The 23,132-nt window shown below is 36.4% G+C and overlaps 1 protein-coding gene across 7 annotated transcripts in view; it reads left to right on the top strand.

The window, feature by feature from the left end:
- The window catches only part of CSNK1A1 (casein kinase 1 alpha 1), a 40,940-nt gene that overhangs the window by 2,855 nt on the left and 14,953 nt on the right, over positions 1-23,132 (top strand). For 4 of the 7 annotated variants that reach the window (XR_003681070.2, XM_028493363.2, XM_028493366.2 and 1 more), the window contains exons 2-6: positions 11,010-11,136; positions 14,198-14,296; positions 16,813-16,896; positions 20,808-20,947; positions 22,124-22,202. Coding sequence is in view for 5 of the 7 variants with exons in the window: in XM_028493363.2 (XP_028349164.1) it covers positions 11,047-11,136; positions 14,198-14,296; positions 16,813-16,896; positions 20,808-20,947; positions 22,124-22,202 (492 nt within the window). In the remaining 2 variants the exon portion in view is untranslated. The remainder of the gene's footprint in view (positions 1-11,009; positions 11,137-14,197; positions 14,297-16,812; positions 16,897-20,807; positions 20,948-22,123; positions 22,203-23,132) is intronic. The other 3 variants (XR_003681071.2, XM_028493367.2, XM_028493368.2) reach the window with 1 other exon arrangement.

Raw genomic sequence — 23,132 nt, 5'->3', positions numbered from 1 at the left:
GGAGTATAATTGCTTTACAATGGTGTGTTAGTTTCTGCTTTACATCAAAGTGAATCAGTTATACATATACATATGTTCCCATATCTCTTCCCTCTTGCGTCTCCCTCCCTATCCCACCCTCCCATCCCACCCCTCTAGGTGGTCACAAACCACCTAGCTGATCTCCCTGTGCCATGCGGCTGCTTCCCACTAGCTATCCACCCACATGACTCTTTGAATTATGGTTTTCTCAGAGTATATACCCAGTAGTGGGATTGCCGGGTTGTATGGTAGTTCTATTTGTAGTTTTTTAAGGAACCTCCATGGTGGCTGTATCAATTTACATTCCCACCAAGGTGCAAAAGTGTTCCCTTTTCTCCACACCCTATCCAGCATTTATTGTTTCTAGATTTTTTGGTGATGGCCATTCTGACTGGTGTGAGATGATATCATTGTAGTTTTGATTTGCATTTCTCTAATGATTAATGATGTTGAGCATTCTTTCATGTGTTTGTTGGCGATCTGTATATCTTCTTTGGAGAAATGTCTATTTAGTTCTTCTGCCCATTTTTGGATTGGGTTGTTTGTTTTTTTGTTATTGAGCTGCATGAGTTGCTTATAAATTTTGGATATTAATCCTTTGTCAGTTGCTTCATTTGCAAATATTTTCCCCCATTCTGAGGGTTGTCTTTTTGATGGTTTCCTTTGCTGTGCAAAAGCTTTTAAGTTTCATTCGGTCTCATTTGTTTATTTTTGTTTTTATTTCCATTTCTCTAGGAGATGGGTCAAAAAGGATCTTGCTGTGATTTATGTCATAGAGTGTTCTGCCTATGTTTTCCTCTAAGAGTTTGATAGTGTCTGGCCTTACATTTAGGTCTTTAACCCATTTTGAGTTTATTTTTGTGTATGGTGTTAGGGAGTGTTCTAATTTCATACTTGTACATGTAGCTGTCCAGTTTTCCCAGCACCACTTATTGAAGAGGCTGTCTTTTCTCTACTGTATATCAAGATTGATTTTAAAGTAATTTTATGGTAACTGAATTTCTCTAAAATTGGTTTTCTTTATAATGCTATGTATTTTATTTTATGCATTTAAAATACTCTGAGAAGGGATCAATAGGCCTCATTAGACTACCAAAGATGGGGGATCCATGACCACAAAAAAGATTCAGAACACTTGGTGTAGAACTAGGACCTCCCACCCACCCACACACAACTTGTTTGGGCAAGTTCTTGGTTATTGTAGCTAAATACATTTGATGCAGGATTGGTCTCCCGGTGGATTTCCAGTATTTATTTTCTTTTACCTTTCTAGTCTTGTTCAATTTTAAATTACTTCTATGCTTATCAATGCCCTCCCCAGGGGTGTGAGATTGTAAGGGTGGGGAAATTAGCCAATTAAAAAAGGTTTGGAAGACCTAGGAAAGTTCTGGGAAAGGTTCAGTGAAGTAAAAGATAGAATTAATATCTAAAATTTCTTGAAATCATCATATTATCAGAATTATTACTCTGATCACCATACCCACAGCTAAAGCTGTGGTTCTTTTCTTACTTAACATCTAAATCAGTTTTTAGTATGGAGAAATCGGTCTAATCGGTATTTGTGTTTCTGGTTCTAGTTGCTTAATTCACCAGAAAACTTAGTGTCTCTTTTCTTTATTAAACCTGATTTTCCAGTTCCCTGCAGTAGCCAAATAGCAGCAATGAGTGTCTCTCTCTAGTGAAAATGCTCTGGATCCCAAACCATTTTAAAGGTATTTCTGCAAGTTGTAAATCCAAAGCATTATGAATAAAAATTTTGTGTTACTGACCTTATAAAATATGAATTCTGTTTTAAATGAAATTGCAAGAGGAGGAAATAGATTGATGGTCTTAAATTTTTTTTTTTTTTTTGGCTGTATTGGGTCTTCGTTGCTGCACGTGGGCTTTCTCTAGTTGCGGTGAGCAGGGGCTACTCCTCGTTGGGGTGCGCGGGCTTCTCATTATGGTGGCTTCTCTTGTTGGGGAGCACGGGCTCTAGGCACAAGGGCTTCAGTAGTTGTGGCGCGCACGGGCTTAGTTGCTCCGCAGCATGTGGGATCTTCCTGGACCAGGGCTCGAACCCGTGTCCCCTACCTTGGCAGGCAGATTCTGAACCACTGCACCACCAGGGAAGCCCAGTCTTAAATTTCTGATGGCAAGAGAAAAATTTAGTTCGTTAAATTCTAGGTACCTAGGTATTCAAAGTAAAACGAAGGCCACAAATCTAAGGAGCAAATATGGGGAGACAAGGAGAATGAGAGTTACACAGCAATCTTGTATACCAAGAGTTAATAGAAAATCAGGAGGTGACCCACATTTTAGTCTTGTGTCTAGTTCTTCTTCAGAAGCACTGAAGAGTTACATGAATCAAAATGTAGTCAAAGCTGTGCATCATAGTTCTGTTTTCATGATGAATGCCATTAATAAAATGGAGCTTAATAAGTACTAACAATTCTAGGTTAAAGGGTTACAGTGTCTTAAGACTCAAGTTCATAGATGCTTCCACCTTTCAGAAGTAATCAACTATTGAATGCAGTACTAGGAGGATTGGTGACTTTTGAGACTCAGGAATTTAAATTGAGAATTCAGGGCTTGTGTTGTGGTTTGAGGGTCGCCTGCTGTTGAACTGGTAATTTAGGAGGAGAGGGGAAGTAGGAAGTGCCTTTCTTAACTGTTTTAAATGAATTGTTAACCCCGACACACTCACCCAGAAACAAAACAAAAAGGGAAAAGAAGGCAACATGGCATGATTACAATGAGAAGCAAGAAGAAAGATACAGGAAAAGATAAACAAGAATTGCCTGTAGGTGATTTTTTTGGGCCCATGGTAATTTGGGTGCTGTTGAAGGATGGCAAGAAGAGCTATCTATAGTTTTTAGAATATTATGAAAGGCAAAATTCTACTGTTAAGGATGGTGCACATAAACATTAATGTATAGGAACATTAAAAGGAATTCAGACAAAAGAGAGTAGGATGGCTGGAACTGTTAGCAGTAGCAACCTAAAGGGGGAATTTGAGCTTGTTCTTAGAGTTGAGCGAGATTGTACTAGACCAGGTCCTTAATTTCTACCCTCATAAAAAGGACATAAAAGTTGGATGATGATAAGTTGGCAAGAGACAAAGTTTGAGATACACTGTCTTTGAGAATGTAGATGCTATGAAAATGGGTATATTACAGCACTGATTCAGTGCTCATACTTTTAGTTCAGTGAAGACTCTGACATTAATAATCTAAAGATGGGAAGATAAATGGCATAGGAAAAGACATTTATCTGTTACGACTGTCAGTTCTAAACTTTTATAATTATTTGGCTTATTTGAATCAAAGATGAGTAGATGCTTCCTGATGACTTTATACCTTCGGTACAGGGAGTATTTCTGTATTCCTTGTTTTGTTTTCCTCATCTGCCACGTCAGGCATGCCCTAGCCTGGTAAAAACCTCTAATACAGCTTTTTATTCTTTAATTCAGCAAATGTTACTGAGCATTTCCTGCATGTAAGGCATTGTGCTGGATGCTGGGAATATAGAGTTGTGAACAACACATAAAATGGCCGCCCCATTATACTAGGATTCTCCAAAGAAATAGAACCGATGGATCATATATACAGGCATATCTCAGAGTTACTATGGTTTCAGTTCCAGAATACCACAGTAAAGCAAAGTCACACGAATATTTTGGTTTCCCAGTGCATTAAAATTATGTTTACACTATACTGTAGTCTGTTAGGTGTGCGATAGCATTATGTCCAAAAAAATTGTACCTACCTTAATTTAAAAATACTTTATTGCCAAAAAGTGCTAACTATCATCTGCGCTTTCAGCGAGTGGCAACTTTTTGCAATAATAACATCAAAAATAAAGATCACAGATCATCACCATAACAAATACAATAATAACGAAAATATAAAAATAATGAAAATGTGACAAAGACACAAAGTGAGCATATGCTGTTGAAAAAATGGTGCCGATGGCTTTGTTCAAGGCCGGGTTGCCACAATTTGTAAAAAAACGTGATACCTGAAAAGAGCAATAAAGTGAGATATATTTATAGGTAGACAGAGACTTATTATGAGGGATTTGCTCACACTATTATGGACGCTAAGAACTCCCATCACCTTGAAGCAAACTAAATGCCTATCGACAGACGAATGGATAAAGATGTGGTACATATATACAATAGAATATTACTCAACCACAAAAAGGAACAAAATTGGGTTATTTGTAGAGACGTGGATGGATTTAGAGACTCATACAGAGTGAAGTAAGTCAGAGAAAAACAAATATCGTATATTAACGCATATATGTGGAACCTAGAAAAATGGTACAGATGAACCGCTTTTCAGGGCAGAAATAGAGACACAGATGTAGAGAACAAACGTGGACACCAAGGAGGTAAAGTGGTGGTGGGGGGGGGTGGGGGGATTAATTGGGAGATTTTGACTGACGTATATACACTAATATGTATAAAATAGATAACTAATAAGAACCTGCTGTATAAAAAATAAAATTCAAAAAAAAAAAAAAAAAGAGGAAGTTCCATGACCTGTGGTCTATAAGCTGGAAGCCCAGGAAAACCAGCAGTGTAGTTCTGGATCAAGCCTAAAGGCCTGAGACCAGGGGAGCCAATGATTTACGTCCCAGTTTGAGTCCTAAGGTCTGAAAACCAGGAGCACGGATGCCCTAGAGCAGAACATGGAAGATGAATGTTTCAGCTCTAGCAGAGAGGGAAATTTCTCTTCCTCTGCCTTTTTATTCTGTTCAGGTACCCCACTTTAGGGAGGGTGATTTTCTTTACTTAGCCTGTCATTCAGACGCTAATCTCTTCTGGAGATACTTTCACATACTGTTTTATGTTTTATCAGCTTTTTCAGAATCCCTTAGCCCAGTCGGGTTGATGCATAAAATTAACAGTCACCAATCAAGTCAGAGGGGGAGGACCTACGTTAAACAAATGTTCTTTTTTCTTTGTTATTGTTATAGGCATGGTTAGGTCCTTTAATCTGAACTGAGTATTTACGATAATTACACTGATTTACTATTCTTGGAAGTCCTTGGGTCTCATAGCAATACCTAAAATATTTCATTTCAGTCATTTTATTTCTTTTCTAAGCTATTTCCATTTTCATCGAGATTTATTAGAGAAAAGAAACCTCTAGCTCCACTTCTTCAGCTATAATATAACTCTTCTAATTGGTTCTCATGTCATTGTCACTCTTTCCCCTACTCCCCAGTTTCCATGTTGCATACCGATACCAAGGCCAGCTCTTAATACTTAATTATATTATGTCCCAGCCATAGTCTACCGATAATTCCTCAATTATCTATAGAATTTAAAGCACATTAGCCTGGTATTCAAGAGTCTGGTGAGGTTGAGAATAAAGTTCATTTTAGTCCTGAAGAGTAAAGTTTCCAGGTGCAAATAAAGCCTTAAATGGGAGACATGTATCACTCTTTTTGTGTGTGTGTGTGTGTGTGTGTGGTATGCGGGCCTCCCTCTGTTGTGGCCTCTCCCGTTGCGGAGCACAGGCTCCGGACGCGCAGGCTCAGCGGCCATGGTTCACGGGCCCAGCCGCTCCGCGGTATGTGGGACCTTCCCGGCCCGGGTCACTTTTTTAATAAATAAATTTATTTATTTTTATTTTTGGCTGCATTGGGTCTTTGTTGCTGTGCGCGGGCCCTCTCCAGTTGAGGCAAGTGGTGGCCACTCCTCATTGCAGTGTGTGGGCCTCTCACCGAGGTGGCCTCTCACCGAGGTGACCTCTCACGCTGCGGAGCAGAAGCCCCAGGCACACGGGCTTCAGTAGTTGTGGCTCGCAGTCTCCAGAGCGCAAGCTCAGCCAGTTGTGGCACATGGGCTTACCCGCTATGCGGCATGTGGGATCTTCCCCAACCAGGGCCTGAACCCATGTCCCTTGCATTGGCAGGCGGACTCTCAACCACTACGCCACCAGGGAAGTCCCTATCAGTCACTTTGATTAACCCCTTTATGCGAGCCCATGGTCTATTGCCTCTGCCTAGCACATCTTTTTTTTTTTTTTTTTTAATTTATTTATTTATTTATTTTTGGCTGTGTTGGGTCTTCATTGCTGCACACAGGGTTTCTCTAGTTGCAGCGAGTGGGGTCTGCTCTTCTTTGTGGTGCGCGGGCTTCTCATTGCAGTGGCTTCTCTTGCTGTGGAGCACGGGCTCTAGGTGTGCGGGCTTCAGTAGTTGTGGTTCGCGGGCTCTAGAGCGCAGGCTCAGTAGTTGTGGCACACAGGCTTAGCTGCTCCGCGGCATATGGGATCTTCTCAGACCAGGGCTCGAACCCATGTCCCCTGCATTGGCAGGTGGATTCTTAACCACTGCGCCACCACGGAAGCCCTTAGCACATCTTTTTCTACCTTACCTATCAAAATATTATCCCTCCTTCAGGATCTGACTGGTAACAGACCATTTTCACTAGGTTTCTTTCTTTGGACAGATGTAGTTCCCACTGATCGTTTGCTTTTTCTGAATTCTGTTAGCATTTTTTGGTCAACCCCATTGACTTGTGCATGTATTATCTTAGGCTTGTGCTTTCTATCTGTTTCTTAGTTTTTTAACTAGAATTAGTTTGGATATGGGTTTATAGGAAGGAAATAATATCAGAGAGATGGACCTTGCCTTCTCTTAGCATCTTCTTCAGACCTTAAGGTACCTTTTTTTATGCTCTCAGTAAGAAATGATGGTTTTCTAAGTTGCGAGCTCATTCCTTGGCCTACTTCCTTGATTGGTCAGGCAACACTAAATCTAAAGACATTGATTTGAAACAAACATTAAATGAGATCCTGCTTCAGACCTTAAGGTACCTTTTTTTATGCTCTCAGTAAGAAATGATGGTTTTCTAAGTTGCGAGCTCATTCCTTGGCCTACTTCCTTGATTGGTCAGGCAACACTAAGTCTAAAGACATTGATTTGAAACAAACAAATATTAAATGAGATCCTGCCCCCCCCCCTTTTTTTTTAACTTTCATCCATTAAATTACTTGATTCTTCTGCATCTTTTGAAACTATTAGGAAGAATAAGGTCCAAATCAAACCAGTTTGTTTTTAATCTCGTAAGTATCTGAGTTACCTACAATGTGCACATTACTTTACCATAGTGTACTTAGTAACAACACATTGCTGCTTATGTTGAAAAATGTCTAAAGATAAGACCTGAGTTTCTGGTTGAAGGCACCTAGAAAGTGGAGAATAGGAGTGAGGTTTTCATGTTTGTGGGTTTCAGATTGTCTGCAAACTTAAATGATCTCAGAATCAGCTTAGTGCTTGCTTATTACCCAGGTTCTGTGAAGACATAAGACAAACAGTAAGTTTTATCTTACAGGTGTAGAGAGAGAAATGCCAAAGTAACAGTACCTGAATATTTGTATTGTCAAGGGGTTAGATCTTGGATATAAGCAGTAGTCGGTGGCTATAGGAATTCTGTGAAACGGGAGACCAATGTGGGATAGGCTACTTAAGATTTCTTTGGCAGCTGGGTATTAGGATGTTGCAATTGAAAATGGAGACTTAGCAGCTTGCAGAATAAAAGTGGAAAACGTGGAGGTGAAGGTAGAAACTGAGTAAGTAGGATTTGGATAAGCAGAAGGCTGTTCCTTGCTCCTAATCTGTGTGTAATAATGTCGGGATGGGTTACACAGGTGGAAAGCACAGATGGGGAGGGTGTGAGGTGTTAGGTTTAGAGAAATAAGTTATATATTCCTTGAGATCAAAAGGAAGAATGAAAGAAACACCTGTCACTTAGGTTTAAGGAGTTATAATACCAGTTTCTAAGCATACCAATTTCTAAGCGGAAAGACCTAATTATTTTAGAAGTGCCGTAGTTGCACCATGAAGGAAAATGCCTTTGAATCATTTATGTTTTAGTTGTTTTTTTGTGGATTGTCTTCTTGATATTGAGAATAGGGGCTGTGTCTTAAACTCATACACTTTAGCAGTAAGGAGAAAAATGCCTGATAACTTGTTTGTTTTTTTAAAGTGTGTTTCCGAATTCATCTAATTCCCCCTTGTTTCTAATTATTATGAGAGTATTCTGTTAAAGGCTTACTTTACATGACTTCCCACAAAGTGCTTTATGAAATTGTGTGGTTGCATGAAGATGTGAAGTATGAATTTGTGCCTTTGACATTTCAAGTTTGTAGTTTGGGTCGGATGGTTGTAAAATTCACTTTATTGTAATTTTGTTAGGGAGCCATTGGTACAAATTTGTTGATGTAGACGTGAGATGTAGTCTTATGAGAGTGATTTGTGCTTGCTCTTTTGCCTTTGATTTTTAGTGACTTCCCATCACTTCCTTAGCTCTTTCTGGATTTGGTGTTTTTGTATAGAATCATTTATTTTTCTTTAAAACCTAGATAAATTAGATTTTTATATTAACAATCTGCCATAATTCTTAGTATTGGATGTTTATAATGGCAAGGACTGGTTTTGAAGTTTCTGACCACTTCCTAGCACAGATTTGCCTCTGCCATTAAGTAAAGAAAGAAGAAAAAAGAGAAGGAAAACAAAACAGAGGAATCAGGAAAGGAGAATGTAACCTATTCACTTTGTTCATCACTTATCTTTTTTTTTTTTAATATTTATTTATTTATTTGGCTGTGTCGGGTCTTACTTGTGGCACGTGGGATCTTTCATCGTGGCGAGCGGGCTCTTTATTTCTGCTCACGGGCTTCTATTTGTGGTGCAAGGGCTCAGTAGTTGTGGCACGCAGGCTTAATTGCCCCGTGGCATGTGGGATCTTAGTTCCCTGACCAGGGATCAAACCCGTCTCCCCTGCATTGGAAGGCAGATTCTTAAACCCACCACTGTGAGCTTTCTTTCAAGTGTTGATAAATGTTGGAATGTATGTGAAGGGTGTTGAATTCCTATATGGAAAATAAAGGATTGAGAAGGGATAATTGCAGCAGCTTTGAACATAGTTTTAGATACAGTAAGGGCAGTTCAACTCTGCCATTAGCAGATTGGTACATCTGTTGCTTTTCTTAGGTTAGTGGGCACAGTCTCTATAAGGTTAAGCAGAACTTTCCCCATCAGGCTACCTTTTTCTGCAAAGACATGTGAAAATGAATTCCTTTGTGCGTTCGATGGTAGTTATTCGTGTATCGTGTTTGTGAAGTAGTAGTCCTCGGGAACAGCTGAAGCAAAAGCATAGGAAGGAATGTGAGCTTTTTAAGCCTAGTCATCTTAAGATCTTTTACATAAGATTCTAGGGAGCGTATTCATTGGATCTGAATATGAGACCATGCTTAAGTAGCTGGTTTTGCATTTTCTAGAAAAATATAGTTATTAAGATACTAAATCCCCATTCTCTAGTTTCAGTCTTAGTTTTCTTTTATAACAAAATAACATATTAGAGCAAAATTTTAAAAAAGAAATAGCACTAAAAACACTAAACAGGGTACTTCCTTGGCGCAGTGGTTAAGAATCCGCCTGCCAATGAAGGCGACATGGGTTCGATCCCTGCTCCAGGAAGATCCCACATGCCGCGGAGCAGCTAAGCCCATCTAGAGCCCGTGAGCCGCACCTACTGAGCCTGTGCTCTAGAGCCCGTGAGCCGCACCTACTGAGCCTGTGCTCTAGAGCCCGTGAGCCGCACCTACTGAGCCTGTGCTCTAGAGCCCGTGAGCCGCACCTACTGAGCCTGTGCTCTAGAGCCCGTGAGCCGCACCTACTGAAGCCTGTGCGCCTAGAGCCCATGCTCCGCAACAAGGGCAGTCACCACAATGAGAAGCCCGCGCACCACAACGAAGTGTAGCCCCCGCTTGCTGCAACTAGAGAAAGCCCGCGTGCAGCAATGAAGACCCAACGCAGCCCAAAATAAATAAAATTATAAAACAAACCAAAAACACTTAATAGTTTTTCACTAAACTGATACTCATTAATGCCTTTGACACAGATTTTTTTAAGCCTTTTTTCCCTGTTTTGAATATTTTTAAAACACATAAACTTCTCAAATGGTAAATCCAGGTATCATTTCTTACTAGAGTTAACAAAGAAATCACTCCAGTCTAGCTTTAAAATAACTTCCTCGTTGTTGTTTTTTTTTCAACAGTTTAAATAATGGCAAAATGCCTTTCTTTTTCTTTTTCCTTTTTTTTGGTGGGGGTTGGGGCGGGGGGGCTATGCCACACAGCGTGAAAGATCTTAGTTCCCTGACCAGCGATCAAACCTGTGCCCCCTGCAGTGGAAGCACGGAGTCCCAACCAACCACTGGACCTCTAGGGATGTCCCTCAAGCAAAATTCATAACCTAGATAAGTTTGAAATAAAAATGGTAGTGCTGCTTATTTTCAGGAAATTACCAGACTTACAGGCATATAGAAACTTGAAATCATTTATTGCAGTGATTTGCAGTTCTTGTAGTCTCTGAAATTAGCAGTTGATGTTCCTAGAGTTATTGGGGACAAATTGTATATCCACAGTAATATAGCAACGGATAATTAAAGCATGATTCTTCCAGTAGAAAGCAAATGTCATCTTTGTGGTAATGTGATTGTTTTCTGTGATCGGGAACTAAGCAAAAATGTGACTCCTTATTAATACAACTTGGTAGGAAATGGAACATGAGTTTTAGTAAAAGGGATTTTTGCTTTCTGAAATGTTTTGGAATGACTAGTAGAATCTCCTTCATTTCTTCAGTTAAAAAGTAACACCAGGTGATTTTAAGAAACTTGCCCATGGTCTCAGGAATCAGTGGTGGATGGATATAGAATTCAGCTGCCCTGGTTAAGAGGAATGTTAAGGCTGCCACACAAGTACTGACTTAATTGGACAGTGGGTTGCTTGACAGGAAAAAAATCTCTTTACCTTGTGTTGGGCAATGTAGTCAGTGAGTTCATCAACTGAATAGTGGAAAACTTAACCTTAAATAAAACCTAATCTGAGAGGAAAAACTATCTTATTCAAATTTTTAAAAATTTGGTGATGTTAAGTGATAATCAGCTTTTTATAATGCCCTCCCTTTTCCCCCTTTCATTTTATTAGGTGGTATGGTCAGGAAAAAGACTACAATGTGCTAGTCATGGATCTTCTTGGACCCAGCCTCGAAGACCTCTTCAATTTCTGTTCAAGAAGGTTCACAATGAAAACTGTACTTATGTTAGCTGACCAGGTATGTGAAACTTTTATGAGAATAAAAAACTAAGAAATACTACTGTTTACCACTACTTAACTATAATTTAAATGTGTGTAAACCAGAGAATTATAGTCCTATGTGTCACTGTTTAACGTTTGGATCAGCAAAAAAGATCCATAGTAAGGTATAATCATTCAAGTGTATTACTCTAGTATGACTTGTAGATGTTTTCGCATGGGTATAGGACAAAAGCGGATTATACTAGTTTATTACTCGCCTGTAGACTAGGAGTTTTCAAGCTGCTCCCATCAGATAGAGTGTATTTGTTTTAGTGTTGAATATAGCAGGTTTCCTTATAAGATTTTGTTTGAAGAAAGGATTTGGAGTGTTTGTGTGTATATAAATATAGATAAATGTGTATATATTGAAATTTTGTTTAAATTAAGCAAATTGAATGCTATGTATTACGTGTTGAATCCTTATAAAAGGTGTATTTTTGAGGAAAATAAGGTACTGAAGTAATTTAAGGAATAATTTTTGGCCAGGTAGATGCTCTTGAAGTAAGGGATTCTCGGCCATTGGTAATAGTTCAGCAAAACCAGGGAAATTTTTATGTCATGAATTAGATTTATTCATTGGCTGGAGATTAGATGAAATTGTTTTAAAGCCAAAGATTAGATTTTTTTGAACTAAAGGAAATAAAAAAGAAAATTAGTTTTAAAGAATTTTAAGATGGGGAATAATAGGGTCAGGAACAAGCCTTGAGGAAACAGATAATATGGTCAAAGATAATAGGTAAATGTCAAGGAGTTTATGGTTAAAACCTCTTAATATGACATGTGAATGAATCTTAATAAAAGAGTTTGTATTCTGTAGGCTCAGTAACATATAGGCATTCGTACAGTGAACATTTATTCGGGGCCTGCCATTGTACTTAACACTGGGATGTACAAAGAAGAATAAGAACTAGTCTCTTCCCTCTAGGAGCATAGAGTTTAGTGGAGAAAAATGGAAGGGTTCTGTCTTAGAAGTCTACATATATTGGATACACTAGTAACATCAGAGAAAGAATGTAATTTAGGAAAGGGGGTTGCAGGAAAGCATTTGTTTAAGAAGGAAACAGCTGAGTCTTGCTCTGTAGATGACAGGCAACACTTGAAGTAGTCTGTAGTTTGTGCTATTAATTTGTCTTTTGCCCCACCTTTCCCGTGAGTTAATACTCATAGTTTAATTATGGGTATTACTTAGCTAGGACAAATATGTACATAAGTGTGCCGGCGGTTTTGTTTTACTTCTTTAATATATGAGTTGCTGCTGTACCTAAAGATGCTATTTGAACACTGTATACATCTACTTCCTTGAGAGTATGAATAGTTTAAGCCAGAGATTACAATTTGGCTTCAAAAGACATTTGCCAAGGTAGAGGAGTAAGATTTAGAATCTGTATATCCATGGTGATAAAAGCTCTAGAGAAAATGAGGCCAAGTAAAAAATAGAATCCTGACATATACTACTAGAAGAGCAAGAACATATGGGTAGAAAGAAAATGTTGGCAGCCTTTGCACATGGAAAACACTTTCAAATACAACTTGTAAGCATTTTACAGCAAAGGTAGACATAGTTGATAATTTGGAAATTAAAACTATTATAGAAGAGATGCCAGAGTTAAGACAAATTTTTCAAAATTTAAATCTATTTACTTAACCAAATGACTGATAAAAGATTGTCTGTTGTATGCAAAGAATTCTTAAAAATCGGCAAGAAAAGGACAAGCCAAAAGAATACTGTACGAGTATAGATTGACAGTTCATAGAATAGTACTAAATCCAAAAGGTCGGTAGAAACGAGCAGGTTTCCAAACTGTTAGGGAAATAAGTGAGGTCAGTACCTTGCAAATTGGCAAAATTTAGAAAGAACTGAAATAACTTTGCTAGTGGGAAAAAGAACACTACTGCTGAAAAAAATGAGTTGTTATAGGGTATTTTGAAGGGCAGTCTGATGGCACCTATCAAAATGAAAAAAGTACATACCTTTCAGCTCAGCAACTCTGCTATAATAGTATGGGATTTATAACCCATAGAAATAAAAGCACTAGTAGGTAAGGATATATTTAAGTATTATTAATAGCATTATTATTTATGCTGGGAGAATATTGGAAATAATGGGAATACTGTGAGTTAGGGGATAATTGGGGAGTTACTTCCATCTGTGCCTTAGAATATTTATAGCCATTAAAAAGAATGCTAAGACCATACCACTTGACGAGGCAGAATTTCCAAGAAATTAAGAAAAGCTTGTTAGAATGGCATGTTTATTATTCAGTTTTGGAATATGATCATACATATTATGATCATATGGAGAAAAATCATGGGAGATTCCATTATGATCATATGGAGAAAAATCATGGGAGAGTCCAAAAAGCATGCAAGAAAGGAAACCCAGCATGTGTATGTCCCCATTAGTATAAAGAGTTACATGCTTACATTGTATGGTACCAACTTCCAGGAATGTTTGGGTTATAATTAGTTAAAAACAAGTGCTTCTATTTCAATTTAAAGCAATAACAACAACTTATAGCTACTTTATCAATTGGTCAACACCCCTTACTCCCAAGCACAAGTGAATTTATGTGTGTACGTATATAAGAGCATGGAAATAGATCTGGGCAGTAGCAGGCTGTTTTTATATAGGTACGTCAGGGGGCATAGGATTGGCTTTTACTTTATATAATTTATTACAACAACTGAAACAATTCTAAATGTATTACTTTTGTAATTTAAAAATAAAACCATTTTTTGCTATCAGGTCATGTTTTGTTACTATCATGTTTATAATCATTAATATTGAAAGAATAAGCCTAAAGAACACTTCTGGTTTATGCTTCTATATCCATCAGTCTAGAGGTAAATGCAGTGCCTGGTTGCCCTTTCTTTTTAATTTTGACTAGCACTGTCTTTGTGAACTCTAAATAAAGTTAATAAAGTATACCTGTGATCTTGAAAAATAATTGGCATATTGAAGTAATTGAGAAATAATGTTTTCTTTTGTCACTTAATACAAATCACTTAATTTTCTCTCCTCCTCCCATTTTTTCCAGATGATCAGTAGAATTGAATATGTGCATACAAAGAATTTTATACACAGAGACATTAAACCAGATAACTTCTTAATGGGTATTGGGCGTCACTGTAATAAGGTTAGTCACATGTTCTTTGCATGAAGGAACAGAGTAAAAAACTTCAAGAATTGCTTTGGTGAACTTTCAGTCTTTAAATTAAGAGTCATAGTAAGTTGAATTTGCTATTGATAATTGCTTTAAAAGATTGTACTAGAAGGATAATCTATTAACTTAATAACTTGAAATAAATTCTCTCCAACTTACCCAACCAAGGTTAGTTATTTATATGGAAATATAAAATTCCAAGGGCTTTATAGTGAAATGTAATCATCTGTATTATTTAACTATTGAACAGTTGTATCTATTTTTCATTCATTCGAATAGCTAGCAAACAAAAAAAACAAACCAAAAAAACCCCGTGTACTTTTCTTCCTGAATGCTAAAAATCAGATTTTAACCTTTGTCTCTGAAGTGTGGGTTTTTGTAATATATGTGCTTGTGCCAGCGTGGGAACTACTGACGCATCTGTCACCATGGCGTTAACATTTGCTGACTAAGCATGGTTGATAATGAGAATTCTTCAGTCCTTGGATTTGTGTATTCAAAAGGATAACTTTTGGGCCTGCTTCAAAAGTAGTTGACAGTTTCTTATTTGGGTGCCAAGTTGGGTGGGGTCTCCACCCCTCTTCTCCTCTCCTTTTCAAAGGAAAGTGTAGACAAGTGAAATGAACATACATACAATGAAAATTAGTGTTCATTGGGGGCTGCAGAATGGTTGAACTTATGGGGTGATTGGGTTTTAGCTAGTGACGCATGATTGCAGTTAAAAACTAATTGTGTTGAATTTTTTCTGCAATGATTAGTTTTACTGAGTGAATTGCTTTTTTTTATTAATTCAATGTTGAGCTCGGGCAGACAGGCAGCATTGGCAATGCACTAAGCATGTTACGATCTGATGATCTGATAGAAATTCTCAACTTCAGGACAACTTGGGGGTTTTTTGTTTTTTGTGTTTTTTGTTTTGTTTTGTTTTGGGAAGGAACATTCCCATTTGTTTTATTAAACCATTAGGGAATGTTTGGTGTTTTTAGGTCTAGCTATAAATGTTTACCTTTGTTTGCCTGTATGAATGCCAACTTGGAGCCATTACCATTAGAACTGGTGTTATTTGTTAATGCGTGAGACATTAATGTTGGTCTGACCAAGTTTTAGGAATTTAAATTTTTTTGTTGAAAGCTGAGCTTTAAATAATAGAAGGTGTTTAAATCTACATATAACCTTTCTTGCCATTCCCAATTGCATCTTTTTTTTTTTTTTAATGTTATGTGGCTTCTCTCTTTGAAGCATCCAGGTTCTTAATTGTTACTATAAAACCTGGTAATTTAATTGAAAAATTACTAGTCTTAATTTTGGGGGGCAATTTTGTCAGTATGACCCTAATCTTTTGACCATTTCCCAGCCCTTTTCTTCCCATTTTCTTCCTGCTGAAGACCCATTATCCTCATGTGATCCATGTTCTGCATGTTGACATTGCAGTACATGTTTTTTGTCTTAAATTTAATGATGGCCTAGATAATACCTCTTTGCTTTTTTTCCCCCCTTTAAAATAGCTTATTAATCACATAGTTGTGTTAGGAAATCCAAATTGACCAGTGATACGTAAACCTTTTTAGAATCTTGTATCCTCTTTTAGAGATATTAAAAAGAATATTGTGAAGCTGCTTTGCTGTTAAACAGATTCAGAGAGACCCTAGGGTTAGAAGTGCAGTGGAATCTTGTATCCTCTTTTAGAGATATTAAAAAGAATATTGTGAAGCTGCTTTGCTGTTAAACAGATTCAGAGAGACCCTAGGGTTAGAAATGTTTTACCTAAGATTCAAATTCTAAATGTTGTTCTTGAACATTTTAGATTAGTGTTTTGTTTATGTAGTTGGTTTTTAGTGTTTTCTGTATTGTAGTTTGAAATATGCCAGTGGTATGAGACTGGATTCTTTGGTCAGCTTGTTCAGTAGTTTTCTATTTGTGGGTAAAGAGTTGGGGAGGGGGGCACTTTTGAGGTTGATTTTTAAAGTCAAATTTCTTATTTGGAAAATTGTTCTGAATTTGATATTTAGGAGTAGTCACTCCAATCGTAGTGAATTTGCTCATCTCTTCCAGTAATCAGCCCTGCATGCTTATGAAAATAAATTTTAAGGTGACTAAATGCCTTCTACCTCTTCCTTACTGAAGATTTTTTTCCCCTGTACAATCTTTTTTAGGGGAAGGGCAGATTGTGGTACCAAAGATTGCAGATCCAAATTCCCCCCTTTTTTATTAATAAATTAAAGAGCCAAATGTCACCATTGCTATCCCTGTTTCAGGCAGTGACACAATATAGTGGCATTAAAAACCTGAGTATTTTCCAGAATTCAAATGTTCTTAAGCATGTGATTCTTATTTGGAAAACTGAGAAGCTACAGTGCTTGGTGGAAGAAGGATGGCATTTGGCTACCCTGTTCTTTCTCTAATGCCTCGGTGTTGCCTGTCTGCGCCGGCCATTGTTGCAATGTAAGCAATACTGTTTGATGCACTGCCACCCTCTATTGTCTGTTTAGTGTTTAGAATCTCCAGTGGGGAAGAGGAAAAGAAGCATGACTGTTAGTACTTCTCAGGACCCATCTTTCTCAGGATTAAACCAGGTCTGAAACTGTCTCCTATTCCAACCTCAATCCCAAATTCATGTGCTTTTCTTTCTTATTGTTTTATTTTGATTATTTTTGTTTTGTTTTAATTCTGGAGAATGTAGATCTTGCTCAAGCACCTCTTACGTTGGCATTATTCAGACATACTTGGCAAACATATAACATTACTAAGATGTTTCTTTGTGGCTTTTGCTTAAAGTTTGTAAAATTTAGAGAAAACCTAAATGAAAACAGGATTATGTTTAGATCTCTAACATCCACATGAGGAAATGTGTTGGTCTGCCATTGAAATTCTTTACCTAATGGTAATCTTGAGATAGACTGTTCAATTTTTAAAAATAATTTGGAGTTGCATTACTGCTGAATGATGATATTCTGCGTCAACTCTTCCCCTTCCCCTAGCATACTTTAGGTAAGTGTAGATCAGATTTCAGATCTAGTTTTTCTAGAATTGATTACCTCAATATAAGAATTCTCTCAGCTTCAAACAAGTGGCATAAAATGCTTAAAGAGCATTCTATGCTCTGGAACTAGAATATACTGTATTCTAACAACATAACGATAACTGAAGCACTTATCAATTACCATCAGTAACACATAGATAAGATAAACAGATGCATAACCTGATGATTTAGAGTTTAGCAGGGTAAACACTCCAATAACTTTCCAAATATTTTTTAAATGTAAGCAGAACTCTTCATATTTACTTCTGTAGAAGTTAGATAGCTTTATTACTGGATGAATTTTCAGATAAACAAGGGAAAATAATTTTTAAAACTCACACCATTTAGGTACTTAATCTTTGAAGCTCCTGAATGAACGAATCTTTATCAATTTAGTATACACTGAGAAGTAAGTATTGACATAAGTAATCAGAAAAGGGAAAAAGTTGCATTTGATATGTGAGCATACTTTGTAGTTCCGTTATTAAACCACAAGTATCATCTGGGTAATCATTTAATCCTTTTCCATACTGCCCAGCATTATTTCAGGAACTACGTTCTCCCACTGTTAAAAAGGTTTCAGGAATTCAATTTTATTTTTATTCACAAAGAAATACCAGCTGTGGTAACTAGGTCTCGGTTGGGCAGAGAGGGAGGATGGTGGGTAATTAGGTACGTCGTAAGGCAACTTTACTGCCCTATTTTTACTTACCCATATACATTCACACATTTTACTTATATTTTATAACATAATTATTTAATAATAGGTTTTCTGGGTTATAAGGAAAAGTAATCTTGTGAATTTTCTGAAGGGCAGGAAAATGTGACTCCTGGTTAGGAGAAAATCTGTTGTAAATACCAAAAACTAAAATTGGCAGTAGCGTTTCTAAAGAAAATGCACGTCTGCTGAATGGAGTTATCCCAGCATACCCAACATTAACTCATTTCCACATTCCTTTGAAAAATATGCTGCATTCTTTAAAACAGCCACAGATTTTACTTAGAACATGTAGTTAAAATCCACAGAAAAGCAGCTTGACACCCGAAGAGTTTAAACGTCTCTTTGCCTATGCAGACCTATAAAAACACATTATTTTATGACGTTGAATACTGAGTTTTCCTTGTTAGGTTTTACCTTTACATATCTGCGGCTGTTGGGTTGTATCCTTGGTATCACATGGTTTCATGTAAATATTTCCCATTATTTATGTTTTTACTCGTTTTAAATTCAGTGCAGAGAGCGACTAAAGAAGCATGATAGGTACCAGAAGGTAATGAACTATCAAGAGATTAAAAATTTTTTAATTTTAAGTAGTTTTCAGTTGTTTGCTCTTAAAATGGGATACCTTTGTTTATCAATGACATTACTTTTCTTGACTCATTTTCAGTTTTTATAGGAGGAGAAAATTAAAAAATTTTTTGCTTTGATATTAAAGATTGAGATACTTAAGAAGGTAGTGTTTGTCCATTTTTGTTTTCTTAATAAGTTAGGTTTTTGTCCTTTAGAATTGTAGAAGGAAAGAACTCTAGTGAACACTGAATATTTATAAAGCAGTCTTTTAGTTGTGAGAAAGTGGTCATTGAGTTGCAAATGGAGCTGTTGAATCTAGACATGAATGTAACTATCAGACATAACCATGTCAGAGTTGTTCCTGTTTTCTCCTCCATTTGGAGTACTAAAGGAAGCAATCTTAGAAAATAATCCTTAGAAGAAAGTTTATGTCCTAATCACTTTTTATTCATAACCCACATAATTCTTTGGGAGAGTTTTTAAATGCCATGAAGCTGGATGTCCTTTTGTGTTTGTTTTTCCTTTGTTTTCTTTTCAGTGTGAATCTGTAGAACTTAAGTCATAATTTTTGTTTTGCTTAACATAAGTATATTTTGCTCATTTTAATATTTGAGTACTGAGCCAGTTTTCATATCAAAAGAAACTTAAAGAGTATGAGCTTTATTTCTCTTAGTGTTTTATAACATTAACTTTCCTGTCCCTATTTTATAATAACTCAGTTGTTCAAGAAGTGAGTTTAATCATACTAAGGAGCTTTCATTATCCAGTTAGATTTTACGGAAAATTTAATCTTCATTCTTTGTAGTAGACCAGGTGAAAATAAGTGTTTCATTGTCAACATGGTTACAGAAGCTCAAACCTCAGCCTTTCCCATCCAATGTATAACTAAGGCTAGGTTATAGTGCCTGCCTGAAATAGGCATTTTTCATCCTCCTAAAAGAAGCACTTGGTCATATCTTTTTCACTTAAATCAGTAACTTGCTTTAGTTATTTTTTGATGCAAACCCTAACAGGCTAGGTGGTCACGTTTCCCAGTACATCACAGACTGTAAACTGCAGCAGAAGGAACCTAATGTCAGCCTAATGGGAAGAAAAACTACAAAATTCAGGTGTAACTAGAAAATAGTGTAGCGCTACATAGTATAAGAGCACATAGACCTGCTTTGCTTGATAAACTTTGTAGACATAACTTTTGATAAGTGATTTTATGATAAAGGCTAAATAAAATTTTAAGTTAAGATTATTTTGATTTAGAAGGTAGGTAAATATGAACATACTTTGGGTTTTTCCCCCCAGAATACTTTTGGTTTTTTTCTTCTTCATATAAAAGTTTTAATCATGGAGAGTAAACCTGAATTAATTTTAAAAATTAGGTACATTATAAATGAGTATCTTACGCCCTGTGTACCATATAAATGAAACAGCACTAAACATTATTTTGTTTTAAAATACTACTTCGTTTCTGGTTAGCTCATTTAAACTGCTGATTGTAAGCCACCTTTATTTAAATAAATACTTAAGTGCTTTTTAAGACTTTAGATCACTTTGTTATATTTTCCAGAAGCTTAAGCTGCTCACATGCGTAAATGTCAGTTGGAAATAAAATGAAATGCATGCTTGTTTTAAAATGCTTATTTATTATAAATAAAAATCTTGGTTTTGTTGTCAATATACAACTTTCAGAGTTGTCTTATTTTAGATAATGAGCATTCTGTTGGCATACTAAAGAGTGGCCTTTGTAGAATGGAAGAGTTCCAGATAGCTTATGTCTAGTTTTTTTAAACCCCATGCTTATTTACCAGTGTAACAGGATGTCAGGCTTCATTATGGCATACAGCACACTTGTCAGCAACTCTGCCATTGAGCATGCATACATTTCTCCACTGTGCTAGAGGTTCCAAAGGCAGGCTCCTGAATGTGTAATGAACTGGGCCTATGAAATTGTTCAGCTGGCAGGGATCAACCACTTGACTTAACTGTATTTTTTTAACTTGATTTATTGATGAGGACTAATAAAACCTTATTGGAGTGTTAAGTTTGTTCATTATCTGTTCTGTTTATGATGCTTTATTTTGATACAATTGAACATAATAGAATAGATGCCATTTAATGAGTAAGAAGCAGTTTAACTGAACAAGATTGGAAACCTAATGTCTCTTTATTTTCTTTTGAAGTTATTCCTTATTGATTTTGGTTTGGCCAAAAAGTACAGAGACAACAGGACAAGGCAACACATACCATACAGAGAAGATAAAAATCTCACTGGCACTGCTCGATATGCTAGCATCAATGCACATCTTGGTATTGAACAGAGGTGAGTTTGAAAATTGAATGTGTTTATCAAATCCATAGCAAAAGCCATTGATGGGTTTTTTAAAATATTTTAATTAGTTTCTTACAATATCTAAAGATGTTTCTTGGCTGAAGATTTGAAAGACACTTATTAATCCTTTTACCTGCTGCTTTGGACAGTGCAGAGAAGCCGATTAAATGAGGCCTTTTTGTTTTCTTTGTTGAAGCTTGTCTTTTGAGCAGAAAATATTGCATGATGGAAATTAGAAGCATAAATGCAACTTTATGTTTCTTTTTGCAGCTAAAGACAATACTTTTTTTCTTAATACTGATCTTGGGCTTTTTATATGTTAGTGATGCAAGTTGAGTTTAGGGGAAGAATGTATTGGTTATTTTTACGAGGAAAATGTTATCTGATTCCTAATAAACCAAAATGTGGTTGGTGGACCATCCCCTGTTCTACTCTTCCACCCCTACATAAATGAATAGGATTTAGTTTAAACATTGTCATAATTTCTGTGGTCTATTTTCTGACTTGAATTCTAGTTTTTCATCTACTTTCATCTTTTGTCAATCATTTTTCTTTTTGCTCCTTAAAATAAGCATAGAAATGATATGCTTCCAGGTTAGGGAACTTCATGAGAATGAGTTTTTAAGCTTAGGGAATAGCCATGAATATCTGAGTACCCTTGATTAAACTATAGTTTCACATCTTCTGTAGGCCATTACCAGTCCTTAAATACATGTATCTGTCTGAATATGTGTATAAGTGTGTATGTATATGTGTGTTTGTGTATATATTCATATAGATGTTTAATTAGCTTTAAGTTGTTAATTTTTTCAGCGTTATCCCTAAATAATCTTTGTGAGCATCTGCAAAACTTAGGTCCTGCTAGATGGTTCTTCCATCTTTATTAACCTCATTTAGAAAGTTATTTAGCTAAATTCTTTTTGCTCTTTAAAAGTTAAGTTGCAGGATCGTGTTGGATTTTATAATTTTGGATTCTGTGAGGAAATTTTGTTTAGAAGTAACCCATTAGGAACTCTTTTTTTAAATTACCTTAACTGAGTAACTTCTTGCACAAGATACCAAATTACTTTCCTCCTTGCTTGGAAACATTTTTTCTTGTGTACCTGGCTTTCTTTCACATGTTCTTCACAATAATTCCAGCCTTTAAATTTACATTTTCTTTTCTAGTCGCCGAGATGACATGGAATCATTAGGATATGTTTTGATGTATTTTAATAGAACCAGCCTGCCATGGCAAGGACTAAAGGTAAACCAGACTCACATCACCAGCTTTTTGTTTTAAGAATACAAATACACATTGGAGATGACCTTTAATGTCCCTGTCAAGTATGAGGTTTTCTGAGAGTGAATGACTTTATTTTTACCTTTTATTGGTAAAATGAAATCTGATCGTTTCAGTAATAATTAGGTTAATAGACTCTCACAGTCACACTTGAGGAACAGTTTCATTTGGGACAATTAGCAGGTACCCATTGGTAACCAGTAGCTTTACCTGGAAGGAACTTGACATGGGCTAAGAAAGGTGGAGACTTTCTCATTTTGATGTGTTGCTATTATGTTGAAAATGTGTACTTTTATGTACGGTAGAACTAGTTTATCCAGTAATACTAGCTATATTATTTAATTGTCCTAACATTTTACTTGTTTCCATTAATTAGGAGTTTTACCATTACTTTTGTGAGTATTTGTATGGTAATGATAAATTACTGTGTCCAAGAATTTAATGGCTGTTTAGATGCTTTATTGGTCCTTTAAAGGTAAATGGTCCCTATATTTATTGAGCATCTGTGAGCTTGACAAATTGCTCAATGTGTGGGTAGCTTTATCCAATGTGAATATTTTTACACTGGAAAAATAACACCAGTTATTGATGTCACTAAATGATGGGCACGCACATGTATTTGGTATTGATCTGCTTATTTTGCCCTGTTGAATGTGGGTTAAGAAATCTCATTTCAAATTTGACTCCACCCATTTGTACTTAAATCATATTCCTGTTAAACTCACCCTTTACTAATAGCTAAAAAACGTTCTTGAAGCAGAAAGTCATGTGAAAAGTTAACAGTTTAGGAAAAGGAGATTACATGTATTATACTTTGATTTCTTTTTTATTCTAGGTTATGATTTCTCTTGAATCTCAAGTTTCCTTTTATGTGTAGTATGTTAAACTAGTAAG

This window comes from Physeter macrocephalus, chromosome 8, assembly GCF_002837175.3.
Source record: "Physeter macrocephalus isolate SW-GA chromosome 8, ASM283717v5, whole genome shotgun sequence".
Classification (NCBI taxonomy): domain Eukaryota; kingdom Metazoa; phylum Chordata; class Mammalia; order Artiodactyla; family Physeteridae; genus Physeter; species Physeter macrocephalus.
The sequence above is the reverse complement of the archived record's forward strand: the minus strand, read 5'-3'. Positions and strand labels throughout refer to the sequence as shown.